Below are 16682 nucleotides of genomic sequence, written 5' to 3'. Positions count from 1 at the left end.
ATAGGCCTGAAGAAAAGCCAATGAAAATGCACATGTTTTGATGAGTTTTTGAGTACAATTCACCCAGAATTTTACCTTTATATTAACTGATTTTTGTCTGCATCTGCATAATATAACAAGATATTCGCGTATCGCGCCCGGCCGTAAAAAAACAAACACCTTTTTTACTTGCTTTTTTGAACACAGGTGAAATATAACTTGAAATACAAGTGGCCCCAGGGTTTATAGAACACATGCACACTCCCCTATCTATTACTCACAAAACAACAAGACAGATGAGATAGTGATTTGGTGTTGACAGCTTTGTCATTTCTTTTATTACATATAATTTCTTTTATATGCAACGTTTTTGTGAGCTATGTTGTTATTCTTTCTAAAACCCATGCTACTTTTACTTCGTAAAACTTGATTTTTTAAATCAGTTTCTTGTTGATGAGTGCATCAAGATCTTCTTTCCACTCCTAGAGAAAGTCTATCGATGAGAACTTAATGGCAAAATTGTTTATGCCGATGCACCATTTCATTTGAAAATTCTTTCATAATAGTCTCATGGGCACTAGAAAGAAGAAATCCAGTGACGGTTGGAGAAATTTGTCTTGTTGATGGGGTTATGTCGAGTGGTGATGAGCAGTTTATTTGCCTGGTAGAAGGATACCATCGTACTGCAAAGAACAAAGAAAATAAAAAACAAATATGAGAATTAATTGAGCCTGTTTCCTTACCAACAGAGTGATTTATGCAAATGTCTTTGTTACAGATTTCCAACTTAAGCTTCAAGTTACAAAATTAAGAGCACCCGATTGAATTAACAACTTCCTTTGTAAAGCCACTAGCCAGATGAAAATGTCTGTGTTTTCGAAAACTTGTGCTCAACAAATGTTCTTTTAACAAAACTTTATAAGAGCATGTTCAGAAGTTCTTGTTGTTCCTCTAGTTTTGTACCTATGTCATAAATTATGGTGATGACAAGAGTTGCAAAAGAGGAGTTTGATTTTGCACTGATGCAAGGGAAAGAACACTGTTAAGAACTTCCCTTGTGACTCTGTGCTTTGTAAGGTGAGTTAGGGCTGCACGACATAGGCTTTTTTAGTAGTCGACTAATCGCCACCCAAATAGTCGCGACTACGACCATTGGCGACTATCAAAGCAAGCAACAAACATGAAGTTAAGGCGAGTTCTAAAAGTGCAAAAAATTGTCTAAGAACTTGTGCTACCACCTTGAAAATCTTCATGAAAGTTAGTTACAACTTTACCTATTACTCCTTCCTGTGTATTTTTAATGTTGTGCTGTGATTTTGCTTATACGTACAACTTTATTGTCGTGAATAAAAAGTTCCTTTGTGCTGATCGTACTGGCGACATTGGCCATTTGTAATTTGTTTTGGTTATGAAGAAGAAGAATCCTCATTTCGACCGGAGCACCAATGCAATGAATGCATTATGCACTGCAGCCGGGGCCAGACGCCCGGACTGACAACATCCTTCTTGGCTTTTTAAATAAAGAAAGGGGAACTCGAGCAAATGGGAAATTAATAAGGGAGGGACAAAATAAGAACTGTCTGCTGATTTCGCTTGTTTTATGTTAAGTGTTATTACTGAATTTATCTCATCTCATCTCCCTTTCTATTTTTAATGACAACTATTCTGATTTGACGACTCAAAAGAAATATAATCAATAAAACATTCATTCATTGTCGAAGTTTTTTTTTAATAACAAGTAACGTTTTAATTTTTCACAATCCAATTTTTTTATTTTTTTTATTTTATTTTATTTTATTTTATTTTATTTATTTTTTTTTTTTTTTTTTTTTTTTTTTTTTTTATTTATTTATTTATTTATTTTTTTATTTTATTTATTATTTAATTATTGTAAATTTTTCCTGCATGTTTCATTTGACCTTGTACTTCCCGGGGTAGTCCCTCATTAAATATTCATAAGTTCATTCAAACCGACCGTGGGAAAGTACCAATCTATGCGTATCAACACCATATTTGGAAGTATGTTTACCTGGGCATTTTTCCTCGTGGGTCCTGGGGGCCGGGGTGATGATCTCACCATGCCACGTGTATTATTCATGTTGGTTCTGATTTTGTTCTCTGAATATGGGTTTTGTTTCATATACAATTATTTTTAAATTTAAAGTTTATGGTCAAGAATTTCATTTTTATAAAATTTGAACGAATTAAGGTTGTTAATGTTTAATTTTTTTTAAACTTCACGGTAAAAGAGAAGGCCAGTGAACGTTGAAATTTTGCTTTGGAGAGTTCCTGGGGGCGCGGATACTTTTGCTAGAATCGGTCAAGGGTGACTCGCAGGGAAATAAACATCGAAGTGCATGCAGTGCACTGTCTCTCTGCCTGCATGTACTATTTTTAGAGCTAGCGATTGATGACAATGCCAATAAATAAACAAACAGTCAGTCCGATTTGGAAAAAAACCCAATCTATTTTTAGCACAACATCCCAACTTCGCTAGGCACATGGTGGTCGGCAATGTTTTAAACTTGTTTTCATGTTGCTATGTCAATATAATTTTATATTTAAAATCAGTCAAAACATGTATCAAAGTAAAAAAAAAACAACAACTAAGGGACACACCATTAGACATCAAGGGGGGGGGGTTAGGAAGTTGGGGTCAGGGGAAAAGTTTTTTTTTTAATTTCATGCATTTATACACAGTTAGGTGGTGAAAGATTTTTTTAGTGTTGGTGGGGAAAGTTGTTTTTTTGCTCATGTAGTGGGGAAAGTTTTTTTTTCCAAAACTTCCTAGCCCCCCCCTCTTGAAGTCTAATGGTGCATCCCTAAAGCATTGCATGATCCATATCATTATCAAGAGCTTGTTTTGGTCTTCTAATAATTAATTGCTTTGTCACACCCAATAGTTCCATATTTGGGTATTGCTGTAATCATATATCTGTCCAATCACATTAAGATATTTTTGGCTGATCAATATTCATTAAATAAGTGATCAGCCAATCGGAGTGTCTTTACCAAAAATGTAGGTTACTGATATTTTATACCCCCTCAATAGTCAGGACTCGGCCAGTCTCATAATTACATCACATTATATTCACATGCAGGGCACAGTAATGTAAATAATTTACGTAATAAATGGACAAGGACTACATAATTTGTAATGACCTCCGACACCAAAACTAATTGTGGCAATGTAGTGTGATGACCTTATTCTTGGTTGCGTCTTTTTCGGGGTATTTGACCGCTGATGCTATGGAATTTACACAAGCTTATCTGCGCTGGGACACTGGAAAATCTATTTTTGGTAGATTGGTATGAAGATCGGCAACATAGGGATTTTCTCCGATTCAGATTCAGGCCCAGATCGGCCCAATCCCGACCTTCAGATCCTGGATTTAGCACTTTTAGAACCCGTCTTTACTTCATTTTTGTTACTTGTTGAATGTTCAGGAATAGTCGCCAATTGGTAATCATTAGTCGTAGTCGCAACTATCACCAAATAGTCGCGACCTCGACTATTGGCGACTTAGTCGTGCAGCCCTAAGGTGAGTCTGATGATAATTTTTCCTGTTCCACACACTTCCAGTGAACTTTGATGTAGATGTTCTTCTTGGTTACTAACTATTTTGATTTCCTCATGTTTTAAATTATTACAGCATTAACTTACTTTCTGTTGGAACCATTTCATGGAGTCGACCTTGGTGACTCTGTGCTGGAATCCAACACGACCTTGCTTCTTGCGCTTGTGGCTGACATTGAAACCTGGACGTCCTAGTACAATATAGAAGTCCATACCGTAGATACCGATACCGGGATCGTATTTGATACCTAAATCAATGTGTTCCTGAATGCCAAATCCAAAGTTACCGGTGGCTGAGAAGTTACCTTTGCGCAACTCGTATTCACGCACCTGGTGAAAGAAAGAGAAAGATACACAACTTGTGATTCTACATCCATCATTGATCACCTTTATCTTACATGTTAAAAATGTCTTGTTGTTCCTCTAGTTTTGTACCTATGTCACTAATTATGGTGGTGACAAGAGTTGCAAAAGAGGAGTTCAATTTTGCACTGATGCAAGGGAAAGAACACTGTGAAGAACTTCCCTTGTGACTCTGTGCTGTGCTTGTAAAGTGAAGCACCCACTTCAATTAAAAGTATTTGAAATACATACATGTTACGGACACAAGGGGGTGACATTTGCAGTACCGTACATTTCATTTTGTAGCTTGCCATTGCAAATTTCAAGGAATTGTTACCACTGTTGTTGAGCAATTCATTTGCTTTGGGTAAGCAATTTGTAACTTCTTTACAGATGCAATCACACAACTACAGAACTGACATGTGTGACACTGAAAAGCTTTAGGTATGCAATGGTATCAACTAGCATAATGTACATATAATTCTGTAACTTTTCTTGTTTACTACACAATCCACATGGATCACAGACAAAGTGAATTCAAAGATTTGTTTGCAGGATCCTATGGAGGTATGACCGTTACCGAATCAAGGAGAACCTTAACATTGCCTAGATACTAATATTTATCGGAAACCGAATAACAAAGAAGAAGAAACAAAAAACACCTCACCTTAAGGCCTCTCTCTAGGATTTCTTCTGCCTTGGCTCCCCTCACGGTGCAGTGTACAGCAATCTTCTCATTTCTTCGGATACCAAAAGATCTCACAGTGTAGCGAGCTGAGGAAAAATCAAAGTTCAGAACATCACAATTAGGGCTTTCAAGAACTAATACACAGTTACCAATTTTTTGGAAAAGTTTTCAATCCAGCAAAATCTCAAAGAAATTAAAGAGTTCAAAATCGGGCTTCAAAATTTACCCCATAGCTAAAAATGGAGCGCAATATATTTTATAGAGCTAAACCAATTTCAAAAGATCATTTGCGATTCTACATAGTATAGGTTTTACAAGTTCTTGCTGTTCCTCTAGTTTTGTACCTATGTCACTAATTATGGCGGTGACAAGAGTCGCAAAAGAGGAGTTTGATTTTGCACTGATGCAAGGGAAAGAACACTGTGAAGAACTTCCCTTGTGACTCTGTGCTTTTTTAAGACAAGGCCCGACTCTGATCTACATGATGTCTCATTACTCATCATAATTAGGATTAATTTCTTCTTAAGTTTTGTGTCATCAGAACTTCAGAAGTAAGGTCATGCCAACACACCCCATTTCAAAATAAAACACACCCCCACACACACAAAAACCCAAAACAACAACAACAAAAAACCCCACCAAACTTTCACACTTAAACAAAACCACCACCACACAAAAACCCCAAAACAACAACAACAAAAAATCCCAACTCTCACACAAACAAAACCACCAGTAGTGAAACAATGAGTAACAAGGGACGACCCAACAAAATCTCCCAACCAAAATTACACAAGTTCTGAATTGGGCTTCGAGATTTATCCTAAAAATGGAGCGCAATATTTACATTTTATAGGGCTAAACAAATTTCAATCTATAGACAGTTTGCAATTCTACAGCCATAGGTTTTAAAAACAACATAGACCATCTGTATTTTTCAAAACAAGCTTCATGGCATCATGTTCAAAAGCTCTTAAAAGTTCTCACTGTTCCTCTAGTTTTGTACCTATGTCACTAATTATGGTGGTGACAAGAGTTGCAAAAGAGGAGTTTGATTTTGCACTGATGCAAGGGAAAGAACACTGTGAAGAACTTCCCTTGTGACTCGGTGCTTTTAAGGCAAGGACTGACTGTCATCTATGCCTCATTACACATTACAATGGAATTAGGATGGTCCGATTTGATGTCAAGTTTTGAGTCCTCAGAAATAATGTGATGAAACATACACACACAATTCCAAAAGAAAATGCACACATACACAAATTATAAAAACACCCCAGCGAGTAGCGACCCTATATGAATAGCACTGGGTGACAAGTGCACTGAGCCAATTTTAAGGAAAAAAGTCCTCAAATTAAACTTCCAGTGTTTTACCTTTGGAAAAGACAGGTGTTTGTCCTGTGAGCTGTTCCAACACTTTAGCTGCTCTGGTCAATCTATCACCACTTTCACCCACACAGATGTTAAGGCATAGCTTGCGAATACGCAGCTCCCTCATAATATTCTGCTTCTCCTGCTTGGCTTCACCTTTATCCTGCAAAATGAATCAACATTAATACAGTATTTAAAAAATTGACACTTTTATATGTTTTGGAAGAAGTGACTACCGTACTTCATGAAAGCCTTTAAAAAAGCGTAGTACAGCTACAGGGACTGTGACTGTCTTTTGAAATTTGCTGGAGAGCATTAAATAGCTCTTCTGGAGCCTTCAAGGAGAGATGTTTAGAGCATTTACAACAGAATGTAAGGAGAAAATGGTCAACTAAGAAGAGCTAAAAATCACTCTATCAGATTTGAGAGTAGAGAGTGATTGCTCTCGCTCTCCGCAAAAGGCAGTTATTTAGTAGTAAAAACATTAAAATATATGCAAATTGACATTGTCAACAGTCCAATTCACTCATGTTGCTATGCTTGCATCACATCTAGAGTTCAGATTCACAAAACTGATTGATATACATCCACTTTTACCACTTAATGCTATACCGATAATACCGTACTCTGATCAGCTCGTAAATTCGTAATAGGCGTGACTCATTAACATCTTGGATTGATATACATGTAGAATGGTGAGGTGAGGTGTACACATGTGGGCGCAGCAGCTACACAAAGTGCGCTTTGCGTAACTGACGCGCAGTAACAAAAAACACATAATTCTCACCTATACAAACTGATCATAGGACAAGGTGGGATTACCCCCTTGTATCACATTTTCTCCCAAAACAACATTGGCCTTGAGCACACATATTTCACTTACATCTGGCACGCTCTTGCTGTTTCTCTAGTTTTGTACCTATGTCACTATTATGGTGGTGACAAGAGTTGCAAAAGAGTAGTTTGATTTTGCACTGATGCAAGGGAAAGAACACTGTGAAGAACTTCCCTTGTGACTCTGTGCTTGTAAGGTGAGGCATGGACTAGTCGGGATTATGCACTTTCAGTTTCTCACGCGTTTGAACGGGAATTGGATTACGTACTTTTTCGATGTCTAGTGAGCAAATTTCTTCAATATTTTGAGAAAATGATGTCAAATTTTCTATTCTATATTGTTTGGTAATAATGTCTTTTGCCAATAGTAGGGGGGGGGGCCTATGTTTAAAGTTGTAATTTTGTGTTTTTGATCGCAAAGATCGGATATTTTCGTTCCTGATTCAATTCTGAACCCTTCGCAAGGGTGCCGATTTCGCAGAACTTTGACGATAATTTTGCCTTTTTGGACACTAAAATGCATTCGATCCTTAATTTTGTTTCAACCGAGTCTTAAATTAGCAAGCACAACAAGGTTGGTACCACATTATTCAACAACTCTTCCTATACCTTTGTACAGGAGCCAACCGTTGTTAATCCGTGATGAACCCACACTTTTACTGTAGCGCATACGCGAACGCGAGCGAGACTACGCGTTACGCGAGATCGCGTAAAATTCGTCATGCCTGGAACCTTTGTGCGTATGCAAGCTTACAATTCAGTATTTTCAGATAGCGGCTAGGCTAAATTTTGCCGTTTTATTCTGTAGTTTTATTGATGAGAAATCATCGAAGTTTTTGTAAGGCTTAGTGACAATGATTAACTGACATTTCCTCGTGAAATAATCGTGAATTATACGATCTTTAGCTTCTTTTCGTTGTTGAAAGGATTCAATCATGTTTCACCGTTGTTCATCACTGTTTAACAACTGCGTCCGGCAGCGTCTGCGTGGTTTACTTAGCTCGGGCAGCTAAAGCTACCCTCGCAAGTAAACCACGCAGACGACGCGCCGCATCGTTGTTAAACGGTGATGAACAACGGTGAAACATGATTGAATCCCTAAATATACATTGATAAAATTTGTAAGATTTTTTTTCAAGTTTCTAACCGGCGCAAATCGTTAAGTGTGTATTTCCCATTGACATCCAAAATGGCGTACAAAAATGAGCCAGTCCTTAATATACATAGGTACGGCGTATATAGGACTGGCAAGCAAGTCTAGCATGGACTGTCTTTTGCAATTTGCAGGAGAGCATTAAATAGCTCTTCTGGGGCCTTCAAGGAGAGCTGTTAGAGCATTTACAATATAATTTAAGGAGAGAACATTGGTCAACTAAGGAGAGCTAAAAATCACTCTAAGTAATATATATTAGATAAAAAGGAGAGAGAGAGAGAGAGCGAACTGCTCTCAGTCTCCTCAAAAGGCAGGCCTTTGAAAGGAGTGAGCGTACCGCTCCATTGAGCGAGTACGTCATGTACTCTGCTAGTGCCGTACTATTACGCTGACTTTCAGATTCGGCGAGGAGGGCGATTTCGACCTCCTGGTTTGTTTACAAACAGAGAGGTAGACAAAAAACCGTTCCGCGTGTCCAAACACTCAAGTATCAGAAGGATGGTTCACAATAGCGTGATTCACGTAACCTGAATAGGGATTAAAAAGCTGTCACATAGAACCATGTGCTTCTATTGTCCAATTTGCCATCAAGATTTCATATGAAAACAGTTCAGACCCAGTACAAGATCATGTCAGAAATTAATATTTTGTTCTGGGTCTGATTATTTGGACTAGTACTCTGCATGCTGATCACGTAGTCCTGCCAGCAAGACTTCAGTCTTTATCATAAACATAATGACAACTACGGACCTAGGTATGACGAGTTACAGTTACTGGAACTACACGTAGAAGAAGTACGTGGTCCCGACTGCATGTTACTGTAACTTTTGACATCACATGACATGGTCATGGTTTTTAAATGTCTTTAATTTTAAAATAAGTGCGAAACGCGAGATCGAGTTATGCTGATGCATGCAGATTCAAGAGAACAAGCTGGGCAAGATACAATGAACAACAGCTCAATACCCAGAAATCCGTATTAATGTACTGGATAATTATTGTACACAGTCTGTACGTACATGCATATACTAAAATGCAGCAAACCTTTTACGAGCGCGACTACCGTGATGTTGCAAATTCGGCGCTAACAACGCGTACGGCGCACAGTTCATTCATAAATTTCCACTCAGCAACAATATATCGCCTTAGCAGCCAATCAGAGACAAGTGCGTGCAACGCAGTATATACGCGATGTATCCTTACAATACGCGCTCGTCTAAGGTTTTCTGCATTTTAGTATAGTGAATAACATCACGGCCTACCTACACTACTTTACGGACGGTATTTGAACCCAATAATTAATACGATCAAGGTAACGCAGATGAAAAATGATTTCATAGATGTGTAAAATGACAAGTAAATTTGATATTTATATTAAAAAAATAGGCAAATATAACACAGATATCGAGTGATTGCATTAGATTTTTTCTTGCTTCTTCCACACAGTGGCACTCACCGCCATGTTGGAAATGTAAGAGAACGGAAGAGGGTACACATTTTTTATTGACTAACTTAGAAAAAATGAGGTTTATCAATAGGGTAAATAAAAATATTTAAATATATACCACTATTATTTTTTTACGGAGATATTACCCATTTGTGGCGATTTTTATCGATAAACTAGACGCTAAATGTAGAGGCTGGAATTTTGCACATGCGCAATAGAATACTTAGCAACACCTAAATAAAGGAGTCAGCTGCGAAGAATAATACGAGTGTTTTACATACATTTTGAGCCTTTTTGGTTAAAGTTTTTAAAAATGAGTGGTCACGAAGAAGACGAAGACACTGGGCCTTCAGTAGATTCCAATGATCCGGAAGAGAGAATTGCTGCTCGGCGAATACGTATCGCCAAACGCATGGAAGCAGCCAGAAGGTGAGTAAGCTTAAACAGGCTATCTAGTAATATACAAATATATACTGCCATGGATGATGAGAGGTTCTGGTTAAAACTATGGGCCCGAGGTGAGATCAATTAGTACTATTTTCCTGAGGGGCGCAAGTATTAGTATTAAGTATTAGATCTCAACGAGGGACCATAGTTTTGGCGATCTTTTCCTTTAGACCACCCTCGCTATATAGGGACTAAAATATTACTTTTGCATCAAGGTTTTCTTTTGCATCAAGGTTAAACAGTTGCCAAACACTTTGAAGTCAAGGTTTAATGTTTTTGAAGGAGGGCAGGGCTTCGATAAATGAGGGAAATTATGGGGTAAAAAACAAGGTCAAAACAACTTTTTTAAAACAAGCAAAAACGGCTATTCTGCTGTGAAGTTTTTGTCTCAAAAAAACATTTAAAAATAATCGGAAATGCAAAAAACATACCTTCATAAAATCAGCATCACTTCCGTCACATGAAAAGATGATCAGATGAGTGGAGAGTGGCAAAGAATTCGCGAAATGACAGAATTTTCTTAGAAAAATACAGCACATTTTTCGAGAAATTCGCCATCTTGAATAAACATGATAAATGCAAAATTGCGTCACGCAGTAAAAAAACTGCCAAATGCGCTTGAAAATGCACGATACGCTAGCGTAAATTACCGTCAAAACAAGCGTTCATCAAGCGCTTGTGCTACGCGAACGTTTCGGAGCTGGCATCACTGGTTTTGCATCTGGCTCTTTTTATGTCAAAAATAGCGATAAAAACATCGATTTTGGAACAAAATAAAGCTTGTTTGATGAAATAAAAGGTATGTTTGTATAGCTAAAAACATTTTTAACCTTGATGCGAAAGTTTAATTTGATAAATAAGTAATTTTGACCTATTATAGCTCGGGTGGTCTAAAAGAAAAGATCGCCATAGTTTTAACCAGAACTTCGAATAAAGGCAATATATTTGTTTTATATACTTCAATCTTCTTCATTAATATATTCTTTGTTCATTGATTGGTTAAAAGAATTTTATTTGACGTTTTGACTCTCCAGCTTATCCTGAGTGAACAGCACGACCAATTTAAGCAAAACCTATATTTTGCCCTTCAAAAAAAATCGAATAGGCTAAAATCGGGTTAACCAATTACAGCAGCGCCGAAATCACGCTATATATGGCAGTTTCAGCGTGCGTGAACTGTTCCGTCACATCGAATGCGCGCACGCGGAAGGCATGGTCAAAAGTACTATTTACGGCTTGGAGGTACTATTTACGGCTCATCCGGGACATTGAAAATACTATTTACGGCTTAGAGGTACTATTTACGGATAGGAGTAAATACTGATGGTAGAACTATTTTTGGTCATGTGCGATATGGTAATGGTTTGCTGGCAGTGGTTTGGCACTTATTCTTGTGGTTTGGCACTTATTCGTGGAAACTATGATGATTTTATCATTCAATGGAAATATATCGTAAGCTGGCACTCCCACCCTTTTTATTTTACTCCCACCCTTTATATCAATCCACCCTTTTTACCAACAAAGTTTAAACCCCCACCCTTTTAAGGATTTTCCAAATTTCCAAGTGGCACCCTTTAAAAAGGGTGCCCTGCCAACAGTGTACCCCAGTCAACAACTACTCCAGAGAACTTAGTCTTAGAGAAGCAAGTGTTAATATGCAAATGCTCAACCAACTTGAATGGCCAAGTTTAGAAACGGTACCTGTCGCCTTATTACCAGACTTAGGCTTAGCCTTAACCTGATGTACAGAATTACACACAATCTCGTCGACATAGACTGGCAGGACCACCTCACCCAACCAACACAAATGACCAGACGACACCACTCATCTTCATACATGCAAATTAGAGTCAACTCAACAACCTACGCAAATACCTTTTTTCCATGGACAATTCCACACTGTTGTAGCACAACCTAGCAGCTGACCTGTATCATGTATAGCTGGTGTCTCTCTTCATTTGTGGAAGGGATCCAAGCTGCCGACCCATAAGTCAATTTGAGTTGAATGAGTGACAAATAGAGGGGAGACTTGAAGTTGATGTATGTAGGACAAGCTTTGAAGTTCCTTCTGATGACACCCATGATCTTCTTACAGCTATTTACGACTTCAGAGATACCGTATGCTCTTTCCAATGTAGATTGTCACAAAACTTCAGACCAAGGTACGGAGCGAATAATGTATTCACTTACTATATTGTACTTTAATACTTCCTTACATAAACTATGGTATCTATGGGGAAATACTTGTCAAAAATATTTGGAAAAGATTTTCAAACTTCAAAAAAAAGCCCTTAGAATGATATCGAATAGTCACTTTTTAAGTCACTCAGCCCCTATTTTCAAGAATTACTATTTGCTTAATGTTTATGATAGTTATGATCTCGAACTAAGCACTTTTATGTACAAGTATAATACCAATCAGTTACCAAAGGCCTTCAATAGTTATTTTGTTGAGCAGAGGAATCACCTCAGGTATCACACAAGAAACGCTGAAGATTACAAGATCTGTCTTACAAAAACAGAGTTTGCTAACAAAACAATAAGAACCGCCGGGCCAAGAAAATGGCATTCGATTGACAGATGCGCCAAAACGGCTACATCAGTAAAACTCTTTAGATCCCAAATTAAAACAAACCTTATAGAAATGTACACTTAATACCTCTTAGTTTGGATTTACTTATTTTTATTTTTTTTTTTTTTTATACAAAAAATCGCTTAAAATTAACTGTTCTCTTAGCATTTATACTATATTCACAAAATGTCAGCTTTCTTGTGCGATATCGTGACGTGAGCAAATGTTATGAAATCCTAATTTATATTCTGCATGTTCTTTATTCATCATTTTTTTCCTGCTTAGTTCGTTATACAAGAATGTATGAAAGAGGGTGGGGGTGTTTGTATGTATGTAATTGTATTTTATTAGACAAATTAAGAAACTTAGGCTAAGGTTAAGGGGTGCTTGTTCAGGCCTTTTTGGCCTTCTGAGCATCTCCTCATTCAAATGTGTTGTTTTGCTGTTATTGTATTGTTGTATTTTGAATGAAATAAAGATTGATTGATTGATTGATGAGAATGTGTTGCCTCAAAGAGTTTTTTGGCACAATGTATATGGAGAGGTTTTGATGGTTTTCTTGGTTGTGAAGTTCATTTTGAAACATTTATCGGTATTAAAAGTCATCTGCCAGTCTTGGCTCCAACGAGATATTACATCAAGATCTGTTTGAAGGATGATCTGGTCTTCTACAGAGTTGATCTCTTGATAGATGAATGCATCATCGGCAAAGAGTCTGGTCTTTGTACCAGCACTCACACAGCTAGGTAGGTCATTGATGAAAACTAGAAAGCTCATCGGCCCAATAACAGTGCCCTGTGGCAGGCTGGAATCTACCTCTGCTGCAGTATACTGAATACCATCGAGGACGACACACTGTTTCCTCTTGGTTAGGAAGATAACAATCCACTTGAGTATATTCCTGGTGACTCCATAATGATGGAATTTTTTTTAAAGGCGCTTAAATGTGGAACTCGGTCGAATGCCTTGGAGAAAATGCAATAATATGGCATCAACCTGACGACCTATGGCATCGACCTGACGACCATCGACCTGATGACCCCTGTTCATGTCATGAACTTATTATTAAAAATTGGTTGGTCGAAGAAGAGAGTACTGTCACAACTGGAACTGTCCAACGTATAAGGCCATTTACCGTACGGGGAATTGTTGAAGGATATTACACAGTACAGAATAGAATAGGACCTGCAATCATGTCATCTGCAATCGTTACTCTACTGAAAATATAAAGTCTGCACAAAAAGTAACTCAGCTGTTATAAATACGCCTATAGATCCAGAACTAATAATTGTTTTCACAATATTTCAACATGAAAAGAAGGATGATTTATTTACACACATTTTGATACCCTATTTGTCCAATTGTGTTCATATTGACAATACAGCAGTGTTTTGAAAGCCCCAATTTAAAAGTTGCAGTTATTTGCATTGGTTTGAAGTAAGCGCGAAGATAATGGCGGGCTTTAGGTGTTACAGTGCTGGCATTATAACCATTAATCGCTGTAAACTGCAACTTTTAAATTCTGGTATTTTTCTGTAAAAGCACTACTGTGTTGTTAATATTGAACGACATTTGACAAATGGGGTATCAAAATGGGTGTAAATAAATCATCCTTCTCTCTAGATGTTGAAATATCGTGAAAACAATTATTAGTTCTGAATCTATCTAGGCATATTTATAACAGCTGAGTTACTTTTTGTGCAGACTATACATGGATCGAATCCATGGGTTCGTACAGTCTGAGGGCCAATGACACACATTCGATGGGTGTACCGAAAATATTAATTTCTCGATTCTGAGAGTATGAACGTACTGCGTGCACTGCGTAATGTCACAAGTTTAGTGGAATGACACGATAGCGCAATCGATTGTGCACGCACAGGAAATGCAACACTACCCAAAGCGTCACCGCTAAAACAGTGTGATTATTAAATAATGTAATTTTTTTAAATGTTACACCCTGTATAATTCATACACACCCTGTATAATAACATTTGATGTTAACATATTCTGCATTTGTTATTGACCTTGTCATATTGAAGTTTTCCAAAGTGATGACCCAGTTTTTAAAAACTGGTTATCATACGCAGTTCTTGGGCGTGCACTTACGGCAGTTGTGCGTTGCGTCAATGCACACAGTTGAGGAGCGTTTATTTGTACACGGGTCGCGGGCGTGTAAAGAAGCTTGCGTCCATGTGATTGTTTTGCGAACATTTCCGATTGCTGCTGAAAAGGTCTATAGAGCCAGCTTTTTAAATATGTTTGCTTCATGGCAATCGGACGTAATAAAGTAATGTTCATTTCAATCAGAATTGGTGATTTTTCTCTCAATTTGCAAAGTGTAATTTTTTTCATACCAACTTATGACATATGACCATGTATTAATTATAGACTTAGTCTTACCTTACATGTACATGTATTTTTATTGAGGCGATCTTGACTTGAACCATGCACCCTCGCTATACTAGCGTGGGTGGTTCTCAGGATATTGACTAAACTTTTTCTTTTGCATCAAGGTGTAATTTTTCATCTGGGTTAAAGTTTGAACAGTTGCCAGGGGATCATGACATGTGCAGTATTAAAAATAATTTCATGAGAGGCTAATTTAAAGCTGAAGTTAAAGCCTTTTTTTAATTTTTTTGTTGTATATTGTCACAAAAACAATGTCACTGAGGCAGAAATGTGTGTTTTAGTATTTCAAAAGTTTTTTTACACCATGTCTGTGTTTATATTCAGATATCTTTATTGGTACTGGTTTGCATGAAAAATGAAAAAAAATTGCTTCATCGAGCAAATGAAGGGATTTTCCCTGCAACCATAATAAATACTTCCAGCGATGGTTACCATTTTTTAGCACTCACAGTCTCACATTATGTTTATACATAGGGAAGCAATGGGTGAAGATCCAAATGCTAAAAAGAAGGAAGATAAGGAAGAACAGAGCAAGAGTCGGAAACAGATAGAAGAAAGTAGACAGGTATGTATGCCATCAGTTTGGATGATTACATGTGTGGGGGTGTGTGTGGATGTATGTGGGTGTCCGACTGTGCGTTTGTAATCACCAGCTATCGGGGACTTTTTTGTGTCATGGGATGTGTGCTTAAATTGTCAGCTTTCTTTTAATTGCATAGTAAAAGAGATATTTTAAACTCCAAATTTTAATGAGTATGCCTACCAATCACTGCAGCTATGCCCAAGTTTGGTTGCAATTGCATTTAAATTGTTAAGATTGACAAGATTTTTAATTTTGGCCTATAATTTACCAGTTATAACCTCAAAATTTGAACCTGTTTTGCAGATTTCCTTAAATTACAAATTAAGCATATTTTTAATTTAAGTGTCCAGCATCTTTTATTTCACACAAGGTTCTATGCATAATGCTTGATTCATGGATGTCATCAGGGTAGTATTAAGGCCCGAAAGTCGGGGTTGTTTTCCGGTGTTTTCACCCCCGAGCTTGCAGAAAATCCAAATACATGGGGTGAAAATTAATTCTCGGGGGTGAAAAATATGTTAAAGTGTAGTCAGGGGTAGGAGTAAGGTCCAAAAGTAGCTAGGGTCAGAGTTCACCCCCGAGCTTGCACATATTCCCAATATAGAGGGTGAAAAATATTTTTCAAATTTAGGGGGTCATTCACCCCCGATCGGGGGTTAAAGCTACCCCTGGATCATCATGTCATGTGTATACATCTGAACAAATGGTGACATCCCCTTATAGTACTGTTAACTAGCGTCACCCCTCGGCCCCTGGTTTGAGCAATTTATGCTAGCTAGCCTTCTCTGTCTGAAAATGCCCCAAACTGCATTAGTCCAACAGAGTACTGAGGACACCAAGATTTTTATGAACAAAGTAGTGATGACCCTGGTTGTCAGCCATTTTAGTCCCCAGTTTGTCAGTAAACTGTGTGTATTAAACTGGTTGTTTGTTGTGTTTAGACAAATGTGTGCATTGGGGTGTTGAATTGGGGCTAAATGTGATTGCATGGATGTTCTTTGCAATCTCTCGATCCCTCTCTCTCTCTCTGCCTCTCTGTCTATCTCTATGCATTTCTGTCTCTCTTGCTGTCTAACTTTAAACCTATTATGATTAGAGAAATATGTTTTGAAAATTCAGAGACTAACCAAGTTGAAGACAGATGGTACAGAGTTGGTATCAAATGTGAGGGTCGCAGCTGATGCAAGGGAAGCTTCCAGGAGAGGACAAGAAGAAGAGATAATAAGACAAAGGTAAACACCATTGTGACATGGATAAACTTTGATTAAAAGTTACTTTCT

The 16682-nt window shown here is 37.6% G+C and overlaps 2 protein-coding genes across 4 annotated transcripts in view; one reads left to right on the top strand and one right to left on the bottom strand.

The window, feature by feature from the left end:
• Positions 1–287: 287 nt before the first annotated feature.
• Positions 288–16682, bottom strand: part of LOC140151086 (large ribosomal subunit protein uL5) — an 84536-nt gene continuing 68141 nt past the window's right edge. The window contains exons 1-5 of one of the 2 annotated variants that reach the window (XM_072173298.1): positions 9398–9418; positions 5958–6117; positions 4566–4672; positions 3644–3886; positions 288–662 (exon numbers count right to left, since the gene is read on the bottom strand). In XM_072173298.1, coding sequence (XP_072029399.1) covers positions 633–662; positions 3644–3886; positions 4566–4672; positions 5958–6117; positions 9398–9403 — 546 coding nt within the window. In that variant the 5' untranslated portion in view covers positions 9404–9418 and the 3' untranslated portion in view covers positions 288–632. Of the gene's footprint in view, positions 663–3643; positions 3887–4565; positions 4673–5957; positions 6118–9397; positions 9419–16682 lie in introns of those variants that run through there. The other variant, XM_072173297.1, reaches the window with a different exon arrangement.
• Positions 9583–16682, top strand: part of LOC140151085 (dynein regulatory complex protein 1-like) — a 31572-nt gene continuing 24472 nt past the window's right edge. For both annotated transcript variants that reach the window (XM_072173294.1, XM_072173293.1), the window contains exons 1-3: positions 9583–9817; positions 15294–15384; positions 16522–16634. In XM_072173294.1, coding sequence (XP_072029395.1) covers positions 9702–9817; positions 15294–15384; positions 16522–16634 — 320 coding nt within the window. In that variant the 5' untranslated portion in view covers positions 9583–9701. The remainder of the gene's footprint in view (positions 9818–15293; positions 15385–16521; positions 16635–16682) is intronic.

Source organism: Amphiura filiformis, chromosome 4 (assembly GCF_039555335.1).
Source record: "Amphiura filiformis chromosome 4, Afil_fr2py, whole genome shotgun sequence".
NCBI classification, from domain to species: Eukaryota; Metazoa; Echinodermata; class Ophiuroidea; order Amphilepidida; family Amphiuridae; genus Amphiura; species Amphiura filiformis.
Note: the sequence above shows the minus strand (reverse complement) of the source record. Positions and strands in the feature narration are given on the sequence as shown.